At 47.1% G+C, this 20,537-nt stretch overlaps 1 protein-coding gene across 2 annotated transcripts; it reads left to right on the top strand.

Annotated features, from left to right (window-relative positions):
* The first annotated feature begins 12,669 nt into the window (after positions 1-12,669).
* LOC100191392 (uncharacterized) lies at positions 12,670-18,538 on the top strand. Of its 2 annotated transcripts, none has more exons than XM_008682738.2 (7): positions 12,670-13,168; positions 14,398-14,495; positions 15,370-16,408; positions 16,843-17,355; positions 17,466-17,654; positions 17,836-17,969; positions 18,060-18,538. In XM_008682738.2, the coding sequence occupies exons 2-7, from the start codon at positions 14,455-14,457 to the stop codon at positions 18,223-18,225; spliced, it is 2,082 nt and encodes a 693-aa protein (XP_008680960.1). In that variant the 5' UTR covers positions 12,670-13,168; positions 14,398-14,454; the 3' UTR covers positions 18,226-18,538. The 2 variants fall into 2 exon arrangements, with proteins under 2 accessions (XP_008680960.1, NP_001345374.1); NM_001358445.1 differs by having other exon boundaries at positions 12,738-13,087; positions 18,060-18,315.
* The last annotated feature ends 1,999 nt before the right edge of the window (positions 18,539-20,537 follow it).

Genomic DNA, 20,537 nt, shown 5'->3' with positions numbered 1-20,537 from the left:
GATTGATGAGTATAACACACCGGAGAGGTTTTGGGCCGAAGCTGTCAACACTGCTTGCTATGCATCAAACAGGCTATTTCCTCACCGGCTACTTGCGAAGACTCCTTATGAACTGCTAAATGGGAAAAAGCCAGACGTCTCTTTCTTCCGGGTGTTTGGGTGCAAATGCTACATCTACAAAAAACGCCATCATTTAGGGAAGTTTCAAAGACGTTGTGATATTGGTTTTCTTTTGGGTTATTCATTAAAGTCCAAAGCATATCGAGTATTCAACCATGCCACTGGCGTGGTAGAAGAAACATATGATGTGGAATTTGATGAGACTAATGGCTCCCAAGGAGCACTTGAAAATCTTGATGATGTAGGTGATGAGCCACTTAGGGAAGCAATGAAGAACATGCCTATTGGAGCTATCAAACCAAAAGAAGATGAAGAAGAGGTGCGAATCATTGACAGGCCTTCTTCATCAAATGTACCACAAGATGATGAAAAAGATGAGAGGCATGCAAATGAAGATACATTTGTCTCTCATGAACAAGCAAGGGTACAAGCCGAAGATGTTGATGCTCCAGGATCTTCTTCCCAAGTGGTTAACAGGAGAAACTCATCACTACTTCAAGCTCATCCTCAAAACCAAATCATCGGGAGTCCTTCACAAGGGGTTATTACTCGATCACATAGACATGCTAATTTTATTGAACATCACTCTTTTGTTTCTTGTGTTGAGCCTACTTGTATAGATGAGGCGCTACAGGATCCGGACTGGGTGAATGCCATGCATGAAGAACTTAACAACTTCACCCGTAACGAAGTTTGGACCCTGGAGAAGCCCCCACAAGATGCAAGAATCATTGGAACAAAGTGGGTGTTCAGAAACAAACAAGATGATCAAGGTGTGATTGTAAGAAACAAGGCAAGACTTGTCGCAAAGGGATTCTCTCAAGTTGAAGGCTTAGATTTTGGAGAGACCTTTGCACCGGTTGCTCGACTGGAAGCCATCCGTATCCTACTTGCATTTGCATCATGCTATGATATAAAACTTTATCAAATGGATGTAAAAAGTGCATTTTTAAATGGCTTCATAAATGAACTTGTATATGTTGAGCAACCACCTGGATTTGAAGACCCTAGATATCCTAACCATGCTTACAGGTTGTCCAAGGCGCTATATGGGCTAAAGCAAGCTCCAAGGGCTTGGTATGAGCGTCTTCGCGACTTCCTCATCGAAAAGGGCTTCAAAATCGGGACAGTCGACACAACTCTCTTCACAAAGAAACATAACGGTGATATTTTCATTTGTCAAGTTTATGTTGATGATATAATCTTTGGCTCGACAAATGACTATCATTGCAAGGAATTTGGTGAGTTGATGTCGAAGGAGTTCGAGATGTCAATGATTGGTGAGCTAACATACTTCCTCGGCTTTCAAGTCAAGCAAATGAAAGATGGTAACTTTCTCTCTCAAGAGAAGTATACCAAAGACTTGTTAAAAAGATTCAACATGGAGAAGTGCAAACCAATCAAGACCCCCATGCCTACAAATGGACATCTCGACTTAGATGAGGGAGGTAACCCGGTTAATCAAACTCTCTACCGTTCTATGATTGGTAGCTTATTATACCTTACCGCATCTAGGCCCGATATTATGTTTAGTGTCTGCATGTGTGCTAGATTTCAATCTAATCCTAAGAAAGCTCATCTTCGCGCTGTTAAGAGAATTCTTAGGTATCTCAAGCACACCACAAGCGTTGGTCTGTGGTATCCCAAAGGAGCTACTTTTGATTTAATTGGATATTCCGATTCGGATTATGCCGGTTGCAAGGTTGATAGGAAAAGTACTTCTGGGGGATGCCATCTGCTTGGTAGATCACTAGTTTCATGGGCATCCAAAAAGCAAAATAGTGTTGCCTTGTCAACTGCCGAAGCGGAATACATTGCCGCAGGTGCTTGTTGCACACAGATTTTATATATGAAACAAACTCTTCTAGACTATGGCGTAGTTCTAGAAAAAGTACCTTTGTTGTGTGATAATGAGAGTGCTGTTAAAATTGCTAATAATCCTGTACAACACTCTCGCACCAAGCACATTGATATCCGTCATCACTTCCTTAGAGATCATGTTGCCAAAGGAGATATTGTTTTAGAAGGAGTGAGGTCGGAAGATCAATTAGCGGATATTTTCACTAAGCCACTTGATAAGACCCGCTTTTGCATGTTGAGGAATGAACTAAATATTCTTGATCTCAGAAATTTTATGTGAAATATCAAATGGTGTTGTCACTTGCATTGCATATTTAAACTCCTTGTATTGCATCTAGGGCTTGTCTAACCTAGTTGAGATAACCGCCAATAAAGCGAGTGAAAAAGCTTAACTCGGGTCAAACCTGACAAGTCTTAGTTTTTAAGCTTTTAGCACTTAAATTCTTTCTTTTCATGCAATTATTGGTTCTTGAAATATGCATGAGGTACTGCACTTAGGGGGAGTATTCAAAACTCAAATCACTCATGAAAACCCCTAGTGCAAACCAAAATGCAAATTTCACCATTTGCCTATTTTCTCTAAAAATTATCTAGCCTATGGCAAAATATTTTGAAAAGTATATGAGGGTGCCAATACCTGTCCCAACAAGTGTTCTTTTGTGTGATTATAAGTTGGGATTTGGTTTGGTTAGGAGTTAGATAGAAAAATTCAAAATTTTCCAAACTCCCCTCTGTCTGGGCTCACCGGACAGTCCGGTGTGCACCGGACACTGCACTGTGCAATGTCCGGTGCACCGGCAGTCGCGCACAAAATTCCTCTTTTCCTGTGCGCTGTCCGGTGGTTCACCGGACAGCTACTATGCGCTGTCCGGTGTGCACCGGACAGGCACTGTAGGCTGTCCGGTGTGCCCATCTCGCGTTTTAAAAAAACCGCCCCCAGCCCGACCGAGCCGAGCCAGAGGCCTTGTTCTTCTCCCAGCCGCCCTGCTCTAAGTCTCTGGCGGTTTCCCTGCGCCCGCCGACGACCTTCTCTCACCGACGGCCACCGTCCCGGCCGTGCTCCGGTGAATCTGCGCTTCCCTCCTGCTTCCCCTCGGTGAGCAAGTCCCCCTTCTCTGCCTCTCCATCTCTCTGATTTTTAGGCAGTTCCCACCCCTTTTTGCAAATCCTTCCAATCTCTGTGAAATCCGATGAATTTCTTTGTGAAATGTGTTCCCATGTGTGCCTTAAGCATCCTTGCAGGTTCCTAGCTCCTTCGGGAGGGCATTCCCACCTTAAATGGCCATTTCCCTAAAACCCTAGCTCCCCGCACGCCATGTGCTCGGTGAAATGCCCAAACCAGCCAAACTTGCTCCAATTGAACCCAAATTTTTCAGGCACCTTCACCACACTTCCAGTAACCTACTTGCCAAATTTCACGCCAATCCGAGATCCCAGGCTTAAATTTCACCAAAATTCCCGTTTTGCGCGATCGCTTCCGAGCCGTGTGCCCAAAACCCTAATTCTTCGCCTAATTTTAAACCAAGCACTCACTTCACCCATATTAACCTATATAAACCTATTTGTGAAGTATCGGCTCAATCCCATATCGTTTCGTGCCTCAATTTGAATTCCAATCATTCTATGTCTCTATTTGTCCGTCAAACGTCGTTTTCACGGCTTTTGACTTATCGATCGTCCCGTCTCGTGCCATATCTCTTTGTGTATGTATTTATTCACATTTCATATGCTTATGACTATGTGACTAATACGTGCTCACCTCTTCTGTCATTTCAGTGACCTTCGTGTGCCGTCTCCCGTCCTGCCTGGATCGTCACCTCTTGTGTGAGCTTTCCAGGTAGACATCTCACTCTTTGCTAAATCTATCAGTCACTATTTGCTCTGTGCTTAGTCTCTCTATCTCATTTGCAGACCTTAGTTCAGGATGCCGCGCACGAAGAATGCGTCAGCATCAGGGGGTGGCGATGACGAGGACCCTCGTCGCCCCTTCAGGCAGGTGAAGGGGAAGACTGTCTTTTTGGAGCAGCAGGAAGGCCGCAAGAAGCGGCGTTCGGACAGAGAGGCTCGCGCAGCAGCAGCAGCTGCCGCAGCCGCTGCACAGGCAGCACTTGGAGATCAGCCGGATATTCCATCAGATCAGATTGCTTTCCGTGCTCGTCGTCTCGCCTCCCGGTCTCGCTCCTCCACTCACACCTCCGCTTCCACTCCGCCACCCACTCTGCCTGCTCCAGTCACTCCTATTGCTCCATCCACCTCCTCCGCCATACCCACTACCAGCACTACGCCAGCTTCCACTGCTTCCCCTGCCCCCGCTCCCGCTTCAGCTCCTCCTGTCCCTCCACCTCGCTTCCGGGAGCGTGATGAGACTGAGGTCCGTCCACTTGTTTCGGATCCTCGTCTGTTTGATCTTCAGCGTGCTACTGCAGCCCGGGTACGTCGGTTCAGGTACGTACCCGTGGAGTCTTGGCTGCCAGCTCAGAGAGACCCAGCAGCAGGAGTTCTTTTCAGCACACGGATCCAGGAGTCATTCTTCAGGGCTCAGATGTCAGCTCAGATTGCGCTACGAGTGCACCGCCTATTGGATCTTCCAGCTTTCTTGCTTGCAGCCGGTGCTGAGTCTGAGGCACATCTCACCTATTTGCCAGGTCTTCTGTCCTTTCTGACTATCAGCGGCAGATATGTTGAGGAGTGGGTCCGCGTCTTCTATGCCTCTGTTTGGATTGACCCGGATCATCATTGGATGAGGTTCCGCTTTGAGCGCGAGGATGTCACGATCACTGCCAGTCAGATCCGACAGCTATTTGGATTCCCTGAGTCGACGACTCGCCTCCACAGTCTCTGCTACGGCACTTCAGATCCTCCACGTCGCCCTCACGGCGGTATGGCTCCCGGGACAGCTCACGTCGCGGCTCTGTTCCGCCCGCCTTTCACAGATGGGTCGCGACGTTCTCCAGCAGACTTCACTACTGCAGCAAAGTACTTATATGAGCTTATCAGACGGACTCTCCTGCCTCGGATGGGATACAGGGAGGCTACTACTCATATTCAGCTATGGCTCCTTGGTGCCCTGGTATCCCACTCTGAGTTTGATGTTGTGGACTTTCTGATCTGTGAGATTGAGGACACTGTTCTGGATGGGATTCGTGCTCGACGACAGCTGCCCTATGCTCACTACTTGTGCCACATCTTTGCGCAGCTGATCCAGCCACCTCGTTTTCAGAGTACCCTTGAGGCCTCACGCCTTGTGTTTGGATCTTACCGTCCTGCTCCTGAGATTCCAGTGCCAGCTTATGCTCCTATGTTTGACACTCAGGCCGAGGATGCCGCACTTCGACAGTTTGACACCCAGGGTGCAGCAGATGATGATGATGATGATGATTTTGGGATTCCTCCTCCACCTCCGCCTCCTATGCCTCCACGCTCTCATGATCATGAGGCTGGGAGCTCTAGTGCTGCCCCTGCTACCCCTCAGGCTATGGACCCTGCTCTAGCTTCGATTCTTCAGACTCTCACTCAGCAGCAGGCTCAGCTGGCAGCCGAGCAGGCCCGTATGTCCGAGAGGATGCTCTCAATGTTTCAGACTATGCAGGACAGGCAGGATTCACTTCAGCAGCAGCTTATTCAGGATAGGGCAGAGAATAGGGCATTCATGGCCCTCATGCTTCAGCATTCGGGTATCTCAGCACCTCCAGTTCAGTCTGCTCCGCCTTCTTCGCTTTACGCTCCAGTAGTGCCTTCAATCTTGTCTGCACCCCCTGCTGTTACCTCTCCGCTCCGGCCGGTCACCTTGGCGTTCACTTCTCCAGTTCTCAGCTCTGTCTGCCCGCAGCCGCCAGTGCCACCAGCATCTGCTGTTACCACTACCGCTGTGGCAGTATCTGTGACTGCTTCTGCTCCGGTAGCTCCTGCAGCGCTGCCTGCGTCCGAGTCAGTACCAGCTCCAGCTTCTACCACAGATCCTGGATCCGAGACTGACTCTGACCCTCCGTCGGCGTTTGCTCTGCTACCTCGACCTCGACCGGATGCGCCCCCGCCGCCTCCTCCTGCTTCAGATGTTTAGGTTCAGGTCCCTTTTGGTGTTTGACGCCAAAGGGGGAGAGATATGAGTTGTGAGAGCTAGGGGGAGTTAGAGAGTTAGTAGAGAGTCAGTGTCCTTTTGATGTAATATTTGTGCCTGCTACTCTCTGTTCTAGCTTGATGTTTTTTTTTTGGCTCACAAACTCGTCATATACTCTCGTTGCTTATGGTTGACTATGTGTATTACGTTTTCACCTTATATCATATCACCAGTCTTCTAGTTCTTGTTTCATTAATTTACTTTTTCTTTTATATGAACAAGAATCTTATGATGTGTATGCGCTCACTCTTATTATTATGGTACACATTCTTTCTGTCAAAAATTACTGAGTATAACTAACCATTCTTTCAATTGACAGAATCTTCAAAACAAACTACTCTCACAAAACTTGTAGGGTTGTCATCAATCACCAAAAAGGGGGAGATTGAAAGCATCTAGGCCCCTGGTTGGTTTTAGTGATTAATGACAACGTAATATTATATGTGACTAACGTGTGTTTTGCAGAGACAAATGGTAAGTTAGGTCACATGACAGGTAAAAGCACTACAATGTGAAAGCAATCCCGGAGATAAGAACTCGAAGCGACGGCTAAAACGACGGAACAAAAGGTGAAGGTCTACGGAGTCCGAGTGTCAAGGAGATGTGGACACTCGCGATTTAGTTAGGTCTTTTATTCTCTTTTAGCCGTACTATAAAGAGGGGTTGTCGATGAGTAGTTTGACCAAGAGAGTTCTAGTGTAGTGTTGGTGCACAATCACACTCATACACAGTGCTAGGTGTCACTCTAGAACTCACATACAAGTTAGAGCGAAAACCGATTTGAAAATCAGCTGAAAAACAAGACTTAGGGTTTCTGGCTTTGGGGCACCGGACTGTCCGGTGTGCACCGGACTGTCCGGTGCACCCTCTGCCAGGTGGGACCAGGCTGGTTCACAGCAGAGCCTTCCCAGTCGCAGAAACCCGAGAGCGCTGCCTTCGGAGATGAATTTTAGTGGCACACCGGACATCGCACCGGACTGTCCGGTGTGCACCGGACAGTGGACTGTTCACTGTCCGGTGCGCCATGAGTCCAACGGCTCTGTGTCAGAACTAGCCGTTGGAAGTGACCGTTGGCGCACCGGTGGCGCACCGTTGGCGCACCGGTGGCGCACCGGACTGTCCGGTGCGCCATCGCGCAGCAAGTTTCCTGTAACGGCTAGTTGGTGGGTGAGGGCTATTTATACCCCTTCCACCCACCATATTCAAGGTCTTGCACTCCACATTTATTCCAGCACTTTGGTAGAGCATTGCAAGCACCAAAAGCCTAGTGAGGAGATTAGAGAATCATAATCCGCGCTTGTTCCTCATTAGCGCTAGTGAGAGCCACCTAGAGCACACACCACTTGCATTAGGCTTCTCTTGGTCAAGCGAAAGTCTATGGCTTGTTACTCTTGGTGATCGGCATCACCTAGACGGCTTGGTGGCGTTGGGAGCTCGGTGATCACCGTGAAGATCTTGTTGGTGACCCGACTCAAGTTTGTAAGCGGTCTCGAGGGATCCACCGCGCCGGAGTGGCAAAGGATCATCTCGTAGTGAGCACTTGGTTCTTGCGAGGACCAAGGGGGAGCGATACCCTTGCGCGGGTGCTCCAACGAGGACTAGTGGAGAGTGCCGACTCTTCGATACCTCGGGAAAAATTGGAGGAGTCTTCTAAACTTTGCTTTACATTCCGCACTTAATTCAAGCTATTTACTTTGTGTATTTGTTTAGCAAGTATTTGAAGCATTGTTTTAGCCTTGTTACATTTCTAGTATTATTTTCTTAGTGCTAGTTGTTGGGGTGAAGTTGGGCTCTTGTTTAGCTCTTGCTTAGGTTTTAATTAGTGTTGATTTTTAGAAAAGCCCAATTCACCCCCCCTCTTGGGCATCGTGATCCTTTCACTGCCGATTTGCGGTTGCTTAGGGTATGTGTCCATCGGCATCCCATAAAGGGGTTGTGACTGGTCGTGACAACCTGTAGCCGATGTGTTACACGCGTTATCTCCTAACTCAACCTCGTGCGAAGGAAAATTTGCGGTACTAGATTTATCAAATGCACGTACTAGCCTCTTAAGATCGCTTTGCATACCCCCTATGATGTTATGCATTTGTTCACGCTGATCTTCTACATAATTTCTAAGAGATTGCAGATCGTTGGTATTACTTACATTGGGGATATCTGGCGTGGGTTGGAGCGAAGCCGGATCCGTCGCCCGATGTCGGACGACCTTGTTGTTCCTGTCCACTTTGAAGTTGGCCAATAACTTTGCTTTCGCCTCCTGGATCATCCGCTCCTTGTGCTCCTCGAACTGGAGCTGCTCGTCAGCCGGCAAGGTCTCCCAAGTCGGCTCTATGATGTTGCTTGGAGAAATATCAGAGCTTTCCCTTGAACCGGCCATTGAGGGCCGATTTGATGAGCTTAGATGTTTTGTCCCCAGCGGAGTCGCCAAAAAGTATGTTGACGCCTTTTCGGAGCGCCAAACACTCAACAAGAACCGTGGCGGTGCCCTCTGCACAGGGGCGGACGGTCCGCGCGCAGGGGCCGGACGGTCCGCGGCCTGGTGCGAGGCGCGGTGGTGCTCTCTGCGCAAGGGCGGACTGTCCGCGGCCTGGGGCCGGACGGTCCGCGGCCTGGTGCGCAGCTGGGACTCCTGCCTGACGGCCGGACGGTCCGCGCCCTGGGGCCGGACGGTCCGCGCGTACGCAGGGACGGCGGGAGATCGCCGACGGCGCCTGGATCTCGCTCCCGGGAGGGACCCCGTCGGGGAGTAGAGATCCTAGGTGGTGTCTAGGCTCGGGCCGGCCGACCTAGACTCCTCTAATCGACGTAGAGCCGAAGAGAGACGAAGAATTTGGGGATCGAGTGGCTAAACCTAAACTAGACTAGAACTACTCCTAGGATAAAATGCGAGTAAAAGTTGTATTGATTCGATTGTTGATGATTACAAATCGGCCGTAGACCTCTCTATTTATAGAGGAGGGGGGCTGGACCCTTTACACAACTGATTCCGAGCTAATCCCGCGAATATAGCTAACAACCGTAGCACAAAACTCGGAACCCTAATCTGTTCTGCGCACGCGCGGACCGTCCGGCCCACAGGCGCGGACCGTCCGGACCGCGGACCGTCCGGCCTCAGGGCCGGACTGTCCGCCGGCTCAAAACCGGTTCGAACAATATGCTTGCGGTACGTTTTTTTCTCGTGGAACAATGGGTTTCACTTGCGTGCATTCAGTTATCTGGAACTACAATTGCTTTAGCATTCTCTTTATGATCGCCGTGTTTTACAGATAACTAAGGGCTCATTTGGGAGCAGCAGGGGAGGCAATCTCCGGGTGCAATCTACAGACGGGAGAGCCCTGCCTCACCCGTCCTGGGGAAGACGCTCCTCAGCGGGGGCTATATTTCCAATCTTCATTTGGGAGCCGAAGGGGATTCCGCTCACAGTCTGGATTTGACCCAGTACCTCCTTGCTGATCATGAAGGGGGGCAGGCCGAGGACGACCTTCTTGTTGATCATGAAGGGGGGCAGGCCGAGGACGACGCTGCAAGGGTTGACCTGGGCCCTGCGCGGCCTCGAGGCGCGGAGCACCGCCGCAGCTGGCTTGGCCTCACTGTACCCGCTGCTGCCAGAGGACGACGACTCAACGAACAGCCGGGAATTCATCATCGATCTGGATGGTGGTTAAGAGGCTTGTCGCTCGCGTCAATCCGGGAGGCAGCGACGTCGAGGGACTCATCGCACAGCCGAGGAGGCTTGTCGGCTGCAAGCGAGAGAGTTCAGGAGGCGGCGTCAGGTGGAATAGCGAAGACAGGGAACGACGGGGCACAGACGTCCGACCTCCAGAGTCGAGGATTTCATAACGCTTCAAAACCGATAAAAAACAGGGCCAAAAATAACTTGCGGGGGTCTCCCAAACGACCTATTAGCTGGGCCGTGTTTTCTAAACACATGGGCTGACTGCCCGGTATAAACACGCAGAAACCGGCAAGGAACAAGCTTCCCAAACGAGCCCTAAAGGGTTCCTCCAAACGAGCGCCATGTTTGCTTTCTGAAAATGACAGATTAGGCACGTATCGTTTTTTTTCCTCGCTCACGCTTCAGTTTCTATCGGTTGCCCTGCCCTGTCTGCAAGCATTTATGATGTGACAGCCTAAGAGGCGGCACGCTTGATCAGGTTACTGATATCTGTTTCTTTATTGTGTAGTTTGCGATGGGCTTATGCTTGGGATTCCACATTTTGCGTGGTGGGTTGGAATTGCAGCGCTGCTTTGCATCGTGCTGGCGGCGCTGGCACCACTTGTTCTGCCGCGCTGCACAAGCTTCTGAACTGTGAAGGCACGGAATCGAGCAAAGCTGACGCTGCTAAGATGTCATGATCGACTCGTGAATCGTGATAGATGGAGCATGGTTGAAAGGCAGGAACGCTCAGTTTTGCACTGCAGCTAGGCAACTGTAGACATCTTTTCCCTTTCAGGCGATTTCCAAGCGTGATTGTTGCACCATGGAGTGTAGTACTGTTGGACCGCAGTTTCTGTTAGATATTTTGCACCAGGAGCTAGCTGATGCGTCCTCGAGCTGCCAATCAAACCTAGCCGGACGGACGGATGGGAGGGTGGACGTCGTCGTCATCAATGATCGAGCAATCTCCAGTCGTCAACCTACTACGTACGTACTAGACGAGAACTATCAATGAGCATTGCAGTTAGCAATCGGACACTCTTTTACCACTGACCAGCAGCCGTAGCCCTGGGGTTCGGTTCGTCCCATGCAAAACATGTACAACACCGGTCCGAGTAAAGCCAACGACCAGCTTTCTGTATGTGTCCGTCAGTCCGTGCGTGCTCCGTTCCGTACGTAGCAGGAGGGACGGGGGTCGGGGCTGATTCCACGCACGAACGCGCTCACGCATCCGTTAGTGGATAATAATGGTGTCGTCTCGTGTTTGTACTGTTGCAGGGTGCGCGCGGGGTGTCGCGGCCACCGGGAAGAGCACGAGCGCGGCGCCAACGGCGGCCGGCGCCGGGAGGAAGCTAGCCCCGCACAGCACGGTGTTCTTCTCTACCTCGGGTCGGCGCTGCTCGCGCCTCCGTTGTGCTCCTGCTGGCCTGACGGCCGAACGCCGCGCATGCATGCATGCATTCATGGCCGGCCGGCGCGCGGCAGTTGGGTGGAGGTGGAGATACTAGTGCACGGACTGGATGGACATGGAACGAAGCAACGAGCAAAATAAAGGCCGCGAGTACTCTTTTTTTTTCTTTATTAGCTTTTTGAAGAAAATAAAATTGTGGTGGGGGGCCGGGGGGGAGTTGTGAGACGATGTCGGCTTGTGCTGACTGCTGAGTGCTGACGGTGCACCAGCGACGCAGCTGTTGTGCTGCGGCCTGCGGCTTTCCACTTCCAGCGGTCCAGCCTGGGGTTTTTAATGTGGTGGCCAGAGACTGTCGAGCTGATTTGACGATTCTGATCCATCGCCACATTGTATGTCTGGTTTCATCCGAGTTCTACTTCGTTTTCTCGCTTTTAAATCAAATTGTGCAATCAGCTTGCATTTATGTAAACCTTGGTTGTTTATGCTAAAGAGGCAGTTTCATCTCTGTCCTTTCTTCGTGCAGTCTACGTTACGTACTTCTTGTTAACGAAAGGATTGTCGAGGTTTCAGAATCATCGCTATGTATAATGTATTGACGTATGTTTTTCTTTCTTTAATTTCTTTTCACTATGACTGACAAATAAGCGCTCTGTAACCATATAATCCTCCCTCCGACCCCCTCCAACCGAAGCCTTCAACGTAATAACACATTAAACTACTACATGCATAGTACAAATGACCATCTCACTTAACAATGTGCTGTAACGGGGTGTACAAGAAGATCCATTGTCTCTAACTATATGACTAGCATAGCAGTACATGGATGCCTCTTTTTTTGTAAAAAAAAATCCATGAAACTGAAGAAAAAAAAAACATATTAGCAGCACATGGACCAGAACTCCAATTCCCAGCTTCAAGTAGATATAAAAAGTTCATTCCAGTTTCATAGCCTCGATAATTCTGTACAGTATATTTCATGTTGATGAAACCCAACTCTTCTTTCCCCCTTTGGAAGGTTCACCAGTTTCGAAAATAACCAGTCATATAAACGATGATCTTTAAAACGAGTCGAACTAAAGGGGGTTTGGTTTCTACGAAATTATGAAGTAAATTTTAGTCTCTCAATTTTATTTTTATTTTAGTTTTTAAATTGTTAAATACAAAAACTAAAATCTATTTTAATATTCGTATTTGATAATTTAGATACTAAAATTTAATAAAATATAGGTATTAAAAATTGGCTTATAGAAACCAAACACCTCCTCATTATTGTAGGCTTCGATTTAATCTTTTACGTACGGTCAGTTCCAGTTATATTAACTATGACATAGACCCCTACAACTGTTAAGTGTTAATAGTAAGTTTTTTCAGCCTAATTGCTGTGTACCCTGTGTCCCTCGCTCCCTCGCGGCCTCGCCCCAGTAATAATAAAATAAGAAATTCTCAAAACCAATAGATGAACGGAACAGCTAATAACTGTCGACCTTTCCAGCTTTGGCAACCGTCCAACACGAGTCTCTTCTCTCTTCTCCGTTCCTTCCCTCCTGAAATTCTCCGCTCACGCCAATCGAGGCACGCAAATGGCTGAGAGCCCGAGCTGAGCAACCAGCCAAAGCGAGAAATCCACTTGGAGAAGCTTCTGCGCCTCCCTCCCGAACGGAGGCGGGCCGGGGCGGGGAGGGGAGCACGCCTGCGCTCTGCGCCTGCGGGTAGGGTTTCTCCCGGCCCGACGATGGCGTCCGCCAAGTCGTCGAGGTCGCGGCCCGCCGGCCACTCCGGAGTGTTCCCGGTGAACGCTGCGGCCGGCGCGGGAGGCAGCGATGGCGGGGTGCAGCTCGCGGACAAGCTCAAGATATTCAAGACCGACAACTTCGACCCCGACGCCTACGTGCAGTCCAAGTGCCGCGCCATGGACGAGAAGGTGAGGAATCCGTCCGCCCCGGGATTTCGCCTCCAGTGGTAGCGGGAGTGCCGCGTCGTCTTTCGCTCCCAAGTGCGACGGGTACGGGTTCTCGACGCGTTTTGAGTAGTTTAGTGCTAATCTGGCGTGATCACGACTGAATTATAGATAAATTTTTTGTTGGTATACAGGGATGACCCGCTTTGGGTTTAGGTTAAATATATGCAAAATTTCTAACAAAACTACTATTGCACCGCGTAGACTAGATTTAGTTTGTTGTTGCACCTTTTTTGCTGGAGCATAGAGGAAAACAGAGCGCTGGTGCGTAGTTTGTAGAGGTGCTATTCTTAGCTTCTATAATCTCTATGTGGGCATGTAGTTTGTTAGTGTTTCTGACTATACCTCTGTCTAAATCTTAAACGAAAACTCTGGGTGGAATTGTGGTAGCCCTGTCAGTGAAACTGATCGCATATATGCTCAAATGAAACCTTCTTCTGTTAATGAAAAAATCACGAAACTTTGAACCCTTTAACATTTTAAGAGTACTTCTATCAAATTTTATCCTAGAATCTTTGGCAGTGCATTCTGAGAGACACATAATCCTAGTTCTAGGCTACCGTTTCCCTTCGTGTCAACATTTAAAAGGTTGTTGTGAGAAGTTTTTTTTTTAAAAAAAATAAACATCCCTTTTTCTGTGCGTATTGGATAGTTCTTACGTGACTATGAAACATTCAATGAGTAGAGATTTGCATGCTAAGTTCTGTTGATTCATTTGATACTAGGGATGTCTTATCACATTTTAGCATTGAGCGGGATCAACTATCAGTCTATCACTAGAGCAATCAACAATCTTGAATTTTGGAAATCTCATGCTTTTAGTTGCACACACTGTTGTAGTTTTTCGCTTCCTGGTCTAGATTCCGGCATTTCCTGAAAGCATAAGCACAACCATCTGTAGGAATTTGTACTGGTTCACATCCCCATTAGGGGATGCAACTGCTATACTATGAGTTCTTGTTCGAGCTCCACATGCACAGCATTCAGGGACAAGAGCCTTTTTTTCTGTAGACATAAGGCACACATAGTTCCCGACAGAAGCTGTGTTATACTAAATTAGGTTAAGTTGGCAACATATTCTAGCTTAGGATCTTCTTACTTTTGTGATTGTAGAGTCCACATAACTGTTGTGCAAGCTCATGCATTTGAACCTCTGGTGTTTTCTTTCTGCTTTGTATTTATGAAGTATTTTTCTTTAACTATCACATTTTTAAAAATATTCTGAAAAAATCTTTGAAAACTTAAACAGGATTAACATTCAAAATTTATTACAGGAAATAAGGCACCTGTGTTCCTACTTGCAAGATCTAAAGAAGGCTTCTGCTGAAGAGATGCGCAGAAGTGTTTATGCAAATTATGCTGCATTCATCAAGTGAGTACACAGTGGTCCATTTCAGGGGCGTACCCAGTGCCGTAGGCTTCCCGCACTGTACCGGGTCCAGGGAAGGGTATCTTTAAGCGTCAAGCCTTACCCGCATAATATGTAGATAGAGGCTGGGGCTCGAACCCGGGACCTTCCGCGCCAGTTACACAGTGGTCCATTTCAACCTACATGAAATTTGTACTGGTGGGAGTTTCCAATAAATTGCTTAGAAATGTTCTGGATGGCCTTTTTATATATGTACAGGCTAATTGCTGTCTTTTTGTTTCTTTATCACCTTCGAAACATGGATGTTCCAACTTCTCCATTGATTTTTTCTTGGCGATTTGAGTTACTATTTGTCAAGTACCACCACCTAATAATTGATAACAAAAGGTCATCAACTAATTAGGCTTTCATCTTTAGAACCAGATATCCTTAGAAATCATGAAATTTATGGTGTGCAACAGTGTTAGTTATATATTTAACATGAGGTACCATGTTTTTCCACACAATCTCTACTATATAAAGCACCACTTTCCAATGTTTCCACGGTAGTCGTGTGTCACCCCTTTCCTTCCGTTCACCTCTCCCAGACCCCCCCCCCCCCCCCCCCCCCCGCCCGCACACACACACATTTAAACGGTAAAAAGCTAAAAATATGCACAAATGGTGATTCAGACCATGTTTGTTAGCTTCAAACCCACCTAGCCAATAGATAACACATGCCTTTGTGTTTTATACTCTGTGCTCAAGCATAAATGGAAACCGCAGCAACGTATGAGCACTTCTCTAGTTTCTATTTTAATTACTTCATGTACTTTTCCGTTCCACTTCCCAATTCATGAATTTGGGATGCATTTATGAAACTAATCTCCTGGTACAGAACATCAAAGGAGATATCAGACCTTGAAGGGGAGCTACTATCAGTTAGAAATTTGCTAAGTACACAGTCAGCTTTAATTCATGGTCTGTCTGAAGGGGTTCAGATAGATTCGTTGGCCACAGGGCCTGAAGGTTCTGCTGAACAAGACATATCCAGTGTTGAAGATCAGGAGCCATCAGAAATATGGAAATGGTCCACAGATTTCCCTGACATGCTTGATGTTCTGCTAGCCGAAAGAAGAGTGGATGAAGCACTGGATGCCTTGGATGAGGCAGAACGGATCGCTGCTGATGCCAAACAAAAGGGAACTCTATCCACGACTGACATTCTGGCTTTAAAGAGGGTTATATCTGAAAACCGTCAGAAGTTGGCTGATCAGCTAGCTGAAGCTGCTTGCCAGTCTTCTATTTGTGGTGTTGAGCTTCGAGCTGCAGCTTCTGCTCTCAAGAGACTTGGTGATGGACCTCGTGCTCATAGTTTGTTGCTCAGTGCACACAATCAGAGACTTCAGTTAAACATTCAAACAATACAACCATCTAGCACATCATATGGCGGGGAATACACTGCTTCTCTTGCGCAACAATTTTTTCCTGTTATAGCTCAGGCTCTCAGTGACTCAGTTGAGGTCTTCAGTGAAAAATCAGCTTACACATCTGAACTAGTTACTTGGGCTACTAAGCAGGCAATGTCATTTTCGCTTCTTGTAAAGAGGCATACTTTAGCCTCTTGTGCTGCTGGTGGGGGGTTAAGAACTGCTGCAGAATGTGTTAAGATAGCGATTGGTTATTCAGACTTGCTGGAAGCTCGTGGTCTATCACTTTCGTCAGTTCTGATGAAGCAACTCAGACCCTCTGTTGAGCAAGCATTAGATTCCAATTTGAGGAGAATTGAAGAGAGTACTGCTGCTTTAGCTGCAGCTGATGACTGGATACTCACCTATCCTCCAACTGGTATACGTCCACTGGCTAGATCATCTGGTAATCTGGCACTCCAGCCGAAGCTCTCAAGCAGTGCTCACCGTTTCAATTCAATGGTTCAGGTAATGTTATTGCTTGAACAGATGAAAAAAACGATTCCAGCAATTGTAACTGCAGCCTCTCATTTCTCAAACACGCAATATCTGCTTATCATCATTGAATTAATAAGAAAATAATTGCAGCCTCTCTGCTATTACTATCTCGATTTTCAAATATACGATGTGTTTTTGAACTAAATAGCTTGTACTAACATCATACATGCAAAACAGGAGGGAGTATCTACTTTTTTAAAAAAACTTTTAGGTTTCCTTTTTTTTCTTTACCCACATTATCTTTAACTATGTGAGGTGCGGAATTCAAGATGCATATGCCATTTTTTTAGACATACTCTTAGTTTTTGTGCATTTTTATGCAACATGTATGATTTATTTCCATTTTGCTCTGGGACTCAATACATTATTTGCTTATTATATTTCAATGTAACATCGAAATGCAGGATTTCTTTGAGGATGTTGGACCACTGGTTAGCTTACAGCTAGGTGGTTCCGCGATGGATGGGCTTCTGAAAATATTCAACTCGTATGTAAACTTGCTGATAAGTGCTCTACCAGGGTCAGTGGATGATGAAGTTAACTTGGAAGGTTTGGGGAATAAGATTGTTAGAATGGCAGAGACAGAGGACCAGCAGTTAGCTTTGTTAGCTAATGCATCTTTACTAGCTGAAGAGTTGCTACCGAGAGCAGCGATGAAGCTGTACTCTATGAACCCGGTCAGCAAAGATAGCTTGCGTAGAAGAGGTCCTGAAAACCAAAATCGTGCGGCAGAGCAGCGGGCATGGAAAAGGAAGCTGAACCGCATGGTAGAGAAACTTAGAGATAGTTTCTGCAGACAGCATGCTCTAGATCTTATATTCACAGAAGAAGGTGACACCCGTCTGAGCGCAGAGATGTACATCGATATGGATAATACTGTTGAAGATCCCGAATGGGTTCCATCTGCGATTTTCCAGGTGTTTCCATATTTTTTGGCATGCTGTGACAAGTCTGCTCCCTCCAAAATTTCCACACACAAAAAAATATCTCCTGTCTTCTGCGTCATCTCACCTGTAGTTCATTGCAGGAATTGTATGCGAAATTGAATAAGATGGCAAGCGTTGCGGCAGACATGTTTGTTGGTAGGGAAAGGTTTGCCACGCTGCTTATGATGAGACTTACGGAGGCAGTCATGCTTTGGCTCTCAGACGACCAGAGCTTTTGGGAAGAGGTTGAAGAAGGACCAAGGGCTCTGGGTCCGGTTGGACTTCAGCAGGTAATCTCATTTTAAACCTTTTAGATCAGAGGCATTCACCCGGTTTTATTAAGGAATGCTCTCCATTTTAACTTGTCGCGCGCGTGTGTGTGCGTGTTTGTTTCCAGCATTTCAGTTTTCAAAACCTCCCAGGCCTTCGCCTGACAGCTGACATTCCCTTTTACTTTGCCTTCCTTTCCAGTTCTACCTCGATATGCAATTTGTGATCCTTTTCGGGCAAGGTCGTTTCTTATCTCGGCATGTGCATCAAGTCATATTGGACATCATTGATAGAGCGATGAGAGCGTTTTCTGCCACGGGGATGGACCCTGATAGGTATCAGTTTTCATGCCTGCCTGCTCCGTGAGGGCACGGATGCACGGTAACCTCGAAACTGAAACTAATGTGCTCGCTTAATGTCTGCAGGATCCTTCCAAGCGACGACTGGTTCATCGACGTTGCCCAGGAGAGTATTAGTAGGATCGGCGGCGGGAGGGCACGAGTCGCCAATGGGGACAGGGAGGTGAACAGCCCCACAGCCTCCGTGTCAGCGCAGTCCGTGTCGTCAGTTAGATCTCTCGGCAGCTCCTAGCGTGCACAGTTTCTGTATCAATATTACTGTAGGGATTTGTTTGGATGTGTTTGTGCTGGTACATATGTGTGAGTAATTAATTGTATGCCTAGGCCAAGAAAATCCTTGAAGCTGGTCTTGTTCACCTGTTCTGAGACTTTGGGCCGGTCCACGCATCGGCATTCCCTACGGTAGTGGTAGGTATTGATGGACCAAATGTACCGGCTGGTACAGCCACGGGCACAACACGAATCGGCTATGCTATTGCTAGCTACGACACGGTTATAGTTCCGTGACAGGTATTGTCTGCTCTTATAAAGCTCTAGTTTTTTTTTTTGTTTGCACGTGATCTCTTTTGGAAGAAAAAAAGGTTTTATACTTCTTTCTAATTAAACTCACAGTCTAATGTCCTCGTGTGTCTCGTAAAGCAACAGTGGACCTTTATCCGTCGAGTCTGATTGCTTGTGACTTAGTTTGGGCCCCCTCTACCGCGCTGAAGAGGGTTTGAAACGTAGGTGACTAGGTCTGCAGAAAATGTGCCTGTTTAGTGGGGTGGTCCGAAGTACCTGTAGCTATTTAGAGCAACTCCAGTGGTTCTCTAAAAGACTTCCTAAATCAATAATTTAGGTAGTTAACATGAAAACTATTCTCCAACAGTTCTCTAAATGAACTTTCTAAATTTAACAACTTGTCATCTAACCTCATTTTCTCTCTACATTTGGCAACCATTTAACAACTCCCTAAACAAAAATGTTGACTGCATTATATAGTTTTTGTGACTTATTTTTTTTATATGGATAAATACAAAACAAAATTACAACCTATATTTAGAGAACTATTGGAGAATTCACATTTTTTTACTCCAAAAGTCATTTAACAACTTCTTAAATCTGTGATTTAGAGAGCTAAAATTTACATAACTATTGGAGTTGCTCTTAGCCTGGTCATGTACCCTAAGTCTGCATATTTCACCGCTCTGCAACAGATGCCCTAATATTTGGAAATGTATCTCTGGAGGCCCAGACTTCATTCTAGCTTAAAGGGCCGACTTCCCAAGCTATTCACGGTAGGCTCGGTTGCACGTCTCAAAGGATCAACTGTAGCAAATTGTGGGCCCCATGGGTATGCTTGAGAGTACCTATAGGGGGTGAATAGATGATCCTGTAAATTTTTCTCAAAGCAACACAAACTTGGTCTATAATATGAGTTAGAGAAAAATAAAAGCCAAATTTGGGAGTAGAGAGAAGGAGATGATAATTCTTCACTTTGATTGCTCCCTTGAGATGAGTATTAAAATAGGAACAATATTCTAAGTGAATATGAGAACTCAAGAATATAATAATCGCAACAAAGTAAAGAGATGAGAGACACAGTGATTTTTATCGTGGCTCGGCCAATGCCTACTCCAAGTTGTGCTCCTTTGGTCAAGGGTTGCACTCAACCCCTATCAAGTGATCCAAAGATCAAACTTGAGTGTCATGTATGTCTTCCTTATATCAAACCCGTTTGTTAGGAATCTCTACAAGTTTGGAACCTCTCACATCCTTACACAAATTATCACAATCAAACTTAAAGTAAGGGAGGGAGTGGAACACGCACACAGAGAGCACAATCGCAGCAACACACGCACAAATGCAAAGAAAAGAGAGAAACAACAAAGCGACAGAGTAACGACTTAGAAAATGCGCTCAAATCTCTCTCAAACACTTTGAAGGCGTGGTCGCGGAGTCTCGATGTTGTAGTGTGCTCTAGAAATGCTTGGTGTACTTGTAGAGGCACATATGTGAAAGGGAAATAGGCTTACACCTTTTCCTAAATGATTTTGGTGGTTGAATTGCCCAACACAAATAATTGGACTAACTAGTTTGCTCCAGATTATAAGTTCTACAGGTGCCAAAGGTTCAACACAAACCAATAAAAAGTCCAAGAAAGGGTTCAAATATAAAGAGCAAAAGACAACCGAAGGCTGCCCTGGTCTGGCGCACCGGACTGTCTGGTGTGCTAGGGAGATCAACTCCAAACTTGCCACCTTCGAGAATTCTGGGAACCACTCCGCTATAATTCACCTGACTGTCCGGTGTAGCACCGGACTGTCCGGTGTGCCAAGCGGAGCAACGGCTACCTGCGTCAACGGTCGTCTGCAATGGCTACAGTGAACAGTGAATAGTGTCGACTGCGCGCGCAGAGTCAGAGCAGGTGTCAGATGGCGCACCGGACAGTGCACAGTGCCTGTCCGGTGCACCACCGGACTGTCCGGTGGCCCACATGTCAGAAGCTCCAACGGCTGAACCCTAACGGTTGGGTGACGTGGCTGTCGCACCGGACAGTCCGGT

The sequence above is a fragment of the Zea mays genome, chromosome 5, assembly GCF_902167145.1.
Source record: "Zea mays cultivar B73 chromosome 5, Zm-B73-REFERENCE-NAM-5.0, whole genome shotgun sequence".
Taxonomy (NCBI): domain Eukaryota; kingdom Viridiplantae; phylum Streptophyta; class Magnoliopsida; order Poales; family Poaceae; genus Zea; species Zea mays.
The sequence above is the reverse complement of the archived record's forward strand: the minus strand, read 5'-3'. Positions and strand labels throughout refer to the sequence as shown.

Excerpts from the sequence above, each read along its gene's own strand:
- LOC100191392 (NM_001358445.1), top strand. The coding sequence starts at position 12,899 with ATGGCGTCCGCCAAGTCGTCGAGGTCGCGGCCCGCCGGCCACTCCGGA. Across the intron at positions 14,496-15,369 it reads AATTATGCTGCATTCATCAA|AACATCAAAGGAGATATCAG; the intron begins GTGAGTACACAG and ends CTCCTGGTACAG. Across the intron at positions 17,655-17,835 it reads GTCCGGTTGGACTTCAGCAG|TTCTACCTCGATATGCAATT; the intron begins GTAATCTCATTT and ends CTTCCTTTCCAG.